The sequence below is a fragment of the Pongo abelii genome, chromosome 5, assembly GCF_028885655.2.
Source record: "Pongo abelii isolate AG06213 chromosome 5, NHGRI_mPonAbe1-v2.0_pri, whole genome shotgun sequence".
In the NCBI taxonomy this organism is placed as follows: Eukaryota; Metazoa; Chordata; class Mammalia; order Primates; family Hominidae; genus Pongo; species Pongo abelii.
In genome coordinates this window covers 134158538-134165042 of record NC_071990.2, presented here as the reverse complement: position 1 = coordinate 134165042, position 6505 = coordinate 134158538, and the positions used below count along the sequence as shown (strand labels likewise).

Sequence of the window (6505 nt, the reverse complement as noted above, 5' to 3'; positions counted from 1 at the left end):
GAGGCCTAGTAGAAGATGCCTACTCATAATAATTTTTTTTACCTGTTTTATGAAGTGAGATTTATTGGAATTCAGAACTTAAAAACTAAAAAGGTCGTGTGCCTTGCCCACAGTCCACATGGAAACTCAGCTTCCCTGGGCTCTTACCTCAGTGCTCTTTGCACCATGCCACTTCACTTCTTACCATAGACTTTAGTCTGTATATCAAACATCCTTAATAAGTGGGACCACAGTATCATTCTTCACTAGTAGGTGCCATTATTTAAGACATCATAAATTCTTACATGAAAATTTAAAGCTTAATTTTTAAAAATTGACCTCAAATTGGTTCTTTCTGCAATGGAGAAAAAGACTGGACTGATATCAAAGAAACTGAACTAGTAATTGAGACCACAGCTCATATTCAAGTTTTAATGATTTGTGAATTAAACTTCAATTTCTTGCCAGTAAAATGAGGTTAATAAAGCATGTCATGTCTTAATTACAAAAATTGATGTTGATCTTATAAATGTCAAATAAAACAGTAACTGAAATAATGCATGGCACATATGTAGAAGTACTTTGCAAGCTGCAAATAAATATATGTAAGCTTCTTCTTATTACAATTAATTATAAAATAAGAAATATATAACATGTATGACCAAGTGCAAAAGTGGGCACTAGTGGGTATTATTTCTGCACAAGAGGCACATTTAAAAGACTTCTTGTCTTTTTCATAAACATATTTTAATTCCAAATTTTCTGGCAATTTCTTTCTACCCTTTAGAATGTAAGTCTCCCCCACTAGACTGGCTTCCTATGGACACAGATTGTTTCCATAGATTAAGATGTGTGATCGTAATCATCATTTGATCTTCTCTGACCTACAAATGTGGCAGTTTCATATAGTTCAACCTAATAATTTAGCTTTGTATTTCTAGAACAATGTCCAGTTCAAGGTAAAAGTTTTTTAAAAAATTGCTGTACTGAACTATTGAATGGAACTTGGAAATAAAATTCCTTCAAAAATAACTATTCTTCAACAGGGAGTAATAGGTAAATGTGCTAGAAGTGAGAGGACTCGAATTGCCAATGATTTACTCTTTTATTTTTCCTCCTAGGTTTCTGGGATAAGTATGTGCAAATAAAAAATAAACACAAGAAGGAACTGTAACCTGATTATGGATTTGGGAAAAAGATTAATCAACACACAAAGGGAAAAGTAAACTGATTGACAGCCCTCAGGAATGATGCCCTTTTGCCACAATATAATTAATATTTCCTGTGTGAAAAACAACTGGTCAAATGATATCCGTGCTTCCCTGTACGGTTTAATGGTGCTCATAATTCTGACCACACTGGTTGGCAATCTGATAGTTATTGTTTCTATATCACACTTCAAACAACTTCATACTCCGACAAATTGGCTCATTCATTCCATGGCCACTGTGGACTTTCTTCTGGGGTGTCTGGTCATGCCTTACAGCATGGTGAGATCTGCTGAGCACTGTTGGTATTTTGGAGAAGTCTTCTGTAAAATTCACACAAGCACCGACATTATGCTGAGCTCAGCCTCCATTTTCCATTTGTCTTTCATCTCCATTGACCGCTACTATGCTGTGTGTGATCCATTGAGATATAAAGCCAAGATCAATGTCTTGGTTATTTGTGTGATGATCTTCATTAGTTGGAGTATCCCTGCTGTTTTTGCATTTGGAATGATCTTTCTGGAGCTAAACTTCAAAGGCGCTGAAGAGATATATTACAAACGTGTTCACTGCAGAGGAGGTTGCTCTGTCTTTTTTAGCAAAATATCTGGAGTACTGGCCTTTATGACTTCTTTTTATATACCTGGATCTATTATGTTATGTGTCTATTACAGAATATATCTTATAGCTAAAGAGCAGGCAAGATCAATTAATGATGCCAATCAGAAGCTCCAAATTGGATTGGAAATGAAAAATGGAATTTCACAAAGCAAAGAAAGGAAAGCTGCGAAGACATTGGGGATTGTGATGGGAGTTTTCCTAATATGCTGGTGCCCTTTCTTTGTCTGTACAGTCATGAACCCTTTTCTTCACTACATTATTCCACCTACTTTGAATGATGTATTGATTTGGTTTGGCTACTTGAACTCTACATTTAATCCAATGGTTTATGCATTTTTCTATCCCTGGTTTAGAAAAGCACTGAAGATGATTCTGTTTGGTAAAATTTTCCAAAAAGATTCTTCCAGGTGTAAATTATTTTTGGAATCGAGTTCATAGAATTATTATATTTTACTGTTTTGCAAATCAGTTGGTGATCATATTTATGAACACAACATAATGAACCACATGCACCAACCACATGAATTTTTTTTTTAATCAGTTACTTAAGTCAAAGTATGTATGGTGAGTTAAATTATGATGCTTATAGGTAATTTCCTATTTGGGACATAGTAGGTATACTCTTTTCCATTCTTACCACACATATTGGAACTTTGCAAATCCAGCATTTAAAGGCCTACATTTTATATAACTTTTCCTGCCCTTAGAAGAATTGCCATGAGTTTACTGTGGTACCTTAGTCAGCTGTTCAGTGGTGGAAACTATAGGGCTGAATTTGAGGATGCAAATCAGAATGATTTTGTCATATACATATACATGTCCTTGCCACATATGTGTATATCTCTTTTAGTAAAATCAACTAAAAGTACACACATTAAATGTTACTGCTAAATAATTGTTGACACGTAATTTATTTGTTTTGTTAATATATATTCCAATCCTTAAATATCTTGATCTTCGGTGGGCGGAGGGGGGAGGGATAGCATTGGGAGATATACCTAATGCTAGATGACGAGTTGGTGGGTGCAGCGCACCAGCATGGCACATGTATACATATGTAACTTACCTGCACGTTGTGCACATGTACCATAGAGCCTAAAGTATAATAATAATAATAATAATAATAAAAGAAAAAAATATCTTGATCTTCACATTTTTAAAGTATGTTTTTCTGATTCTCATGCTTCTAAGAAATTTGAAAAATAAAGGAAAATATAAAAATAAAACATATACAAACCAAATGAAATTTAAAAAATGTTATTCATAGTATACTTCCTGGTAAGGATTATATCATCTAAAATTATTTTATATTAATATTTTTCTTTTTCAACTTTTATTTTGGAGTCAGGGGCATATGTGCACATTTGTTAACTAAATATAATGCATGATGCTGAGGTTTGGGCTATGAGTAATCCCTTTTTGTGGCTGTATAATGTGACTTTGCATAGATGTACAAATATATTTTTAACCATTCCCTACTGTTAAAAATTCCAGTTGTTTCTAACTTTTCTAAAAATAATATAAATTAAATGAAATTTCTGCTTTTTACCTGCCACTGAAGTCATGAAAATGTCTAGAAGGATTTTACCATGTCTTAAGGTCATATCTGGCATGATAGGGTTCAAAACACAGGCTACCTGGTATTAAACAAATTCACTTTGCTGGGCTCCACAATACACAGAAAGAGAAGCAGTCATCCATCAAAGTAGCTAAACATGAGGGCCAACAAGAGGTATAATTAGACTAAATATACCATGGCTATTTAGATGGCATATATAAAAATAAAAAAGAGGAACAAATAATGGTTTCAAATAAGATTCTCTAAAGGAAGTGGGCAAACATTCTAAATTGCAAGCATTCGTCAGCAATTGAGCTGATGAATACAAACCTCACATGGTCTGTTTCAGATTGAGTATCACCAGGGATTTGGATTTGCCTTCTGCTCATGAATAAGTTAGAGTAAGGCAAATGATTTTAAACATAACTAAATGCATACTGCTGTGTATAAATTTCTGTTTACAAATCTGAGGATCTCCGGAGGATATGTTAAATCCTTCCAGAAATTATAGTCTGTTTCTGGAGTATATATTTTTTTCAATGATCAGTATCAATGTTTGCTCTAGTACATTTTAAAAGCATTATGTTTTATGTTTTTAATTTAGTATACGCAAGACAAAATAAGTAGTGTCCCTAACCACTCTCAGTTTCAAAAGTTTTTTTCACCTGTGCGACCAGTTTGACTTTTTTCACCTGTGAGACCAGTCTGTCAAATTTTAAAAAGGAAACAAGCATTTAGTGAGTTTTCTATACTTTACAGTAATTTTATGTGCTTTTCTTCATTTGCTCCCATAATTCTTCTTAAGATTACTCTGAAGTGTTTGTACTTTTCTCTGTGTATGTTTTGCCTATTCTGAATTTTTTCTAAAACCATTATGTTTTCTATGTAACCATTACTGCTGGTTATACAATAAAGTTTATATTAGCTTTTCAGTTGACTCGTTTGGGTTTTCATTATACAAATCATGTTATCCTCAAACAAGGCTGAGTTTTATCTTGTTTCCAATAATTATGATTCTGATTTATATTCCTTACTGTACTTCATTAGTTAGAATTTCTAAATCAATATTGATAATGGTGATAACAATCATCTTTGTCTTACATTTACTTTAAAGTACTATTCAGGTTTTAGCATTGATTCCACATTTATCTTGGGAAAAGTTCATGACTCAAATAATTTTACATTTTTCACTCAGTACTAAAGCTCTTGCAGTCTATCTTTATTGTAGGTTCTGTTTTTAATATTCATAATAAGTAATAACTGCCCTTCTCAGCAAAACAGGAAGAAAGGTTTGCTTCGTCTTTCCATATTCCCAGCTTTGCTGTAGCTTCCCTTTCCTCATGTAGAGGTGTGTCTTTTGATTTTCCAGAGTCTATTTAACAACTGGAATCCAATTCACTTTTGAGATGTTTTTTACTCCAACTAGTTATAGTTCATTGGAACTATAATAAAAAGATTGACCCCCTGCCTCTCCCTTTAACTAAACAGATGAGTAAATTACTGATATTTTCAGAATTTTCTCTACAATTTGAATCTCTAACAAAGGGATAGAAACAGTGATTCTTAGCAGAATAATTAGCAGAAAACAATGAAATCATGTGGGTGTCCATTTTATCCAAGCGGTAAGATCATGAGCAGACTGCTCATGGTAATATCAAGGTTTCTTTCTTCCCAGACTCCAGAACTACCCACCTGTCTGTTCATTTCCAAATTCAGTTATCCGGCATGGATTCCATGAGTCCCAGATAGCCTGCTAATTAATTCCTCTTGAGAACAGCTTTTGGTTGCATCCACACAAAGAACCTTAAGTTGACATACAAGATTATAGCAAATGCCAAGAAAGCAATTTCAATGACACTCCTTCCCCAGGTCAAGATGCAATCAAAACCGTCTCAACTTCCACCCTCTTCTCAAAGAGGAATATTCATATAAATTTCCACTCCAGATCTGTAAAAGAAGTGTTAGCAAGGAAGTTTGTTGGAACTGATTTATTAGCGATAATAATAATGCCATCTTAAGAGATCAGTGAACTGGAGTCCATCTTGATTTTGAAGTCAGTTCTTGAAGTCAATAATCCAATCTTTAGAGACTCATAAATATTTGCCAAAAAAGTAGTGCAAACCAGATGAACTCCAATTCATTGTCGATTCTGATGAGCCACAGTTTCCCTTTAGTTCCCAAGAAGAACTCGAACATTAAAGGTGTAAAGAAACATGCAGAATGATTTATGGTTCTAAATTTAGTAGATGATAAAGTGTACTGACAAAATTATTATTTAGTAGTTGAGATATGCCCTCAAAATCTAGATGATGTAAGAATCAGATTGAGAGTTTTGTTTTTTGTCTTTTGCTTTTTTAAAAGATAAAGTACATATGCATTTTCCAAAGTGCTTTAATATAATTAATTGAGTATGTGGCCACATATAAAAAATATTGGAAGTAAACTTGACAGATCCTCACCTTCTTCTCCACATCTCTCTTCCTCCTAAACCTCCTGCCTCAAGCCTTTAAGCTCCCAGTGAACTCAGGCTGTTCTAACATTCATTCCATTGAGGTTGGTTCTGTTGTGATTCACATTAGCTTCAGCATTTCCTTTATTTCTTTCATTTTTCACAGTGGGAAGACATTATTGACTCACACAAATTAAAATGTTCTCAACATATTTATAAATTAAAGTGATGTAGGAGCTTATAATTAGGCCACCCACAATGATTTATCAATGGCACGTATCCCTCTTTTTTTAATTATACTTTTAGCTCCGGGATACATGTACAGAACGTGAAAGTTTGTTACATAGGTATACATGTGCCATAGTGGTTTGCTGTACTCATCAACCCATCATCTACATTAGGTATTTCTCCTAATGCTACCCCTCTCCTTGCCCCCTACCCACTGACAGGCCACCGTGTGTGATGTTCCCCCTCCCTGTGCCCATATGTTCTCATTGTTCGACTCACACTTATGAACGAGAACATGTGCTGTTTGTTTTTCTGTTCCCGTATTAATTTGCTGAGAATCATGGCTTCCAGCTTCATCTATGTCCCTGAGAAAGACATGAAATCATTCTTTTTTATGGCTGCATAGTATTCCATGGTGTATATGTGCCATATTTTCTTTATCCAGTCTAACTTTGATGGGCA

At 34.2% G+C, this 6505-nt stretch overlaps 1 protein-coding gene across 1 annotated transcript; it reads left to right on the top strand.

Moving 5' to 3' along the window:
• The first annotated feature begins 1226 nt into the window (after positions 1-1226).
• Positions 1227-2246, top strand: LOC100440693 (trace amine-associated receptor 1). Its single transcript, XM_002817372.4, has one exon. It carries the CDS (start codon positions 1227-1229, stop codon positions 2244-2246), a length of 1020 nt encoding a protein of 339 aa, XP_002817418.3.
• Positions 2247-6505: the final 4259 nt, after the last annotated feature.

Excerpts from the sequence above, each read along its gene's own strand:
- LOC100440693 (XM_002817372.4), top strand. The coding sequence starts at position 1,227 with ATGATGCCCTTTTGCCACAATATAATTAATATTTCCTGTGTGAAAAAC.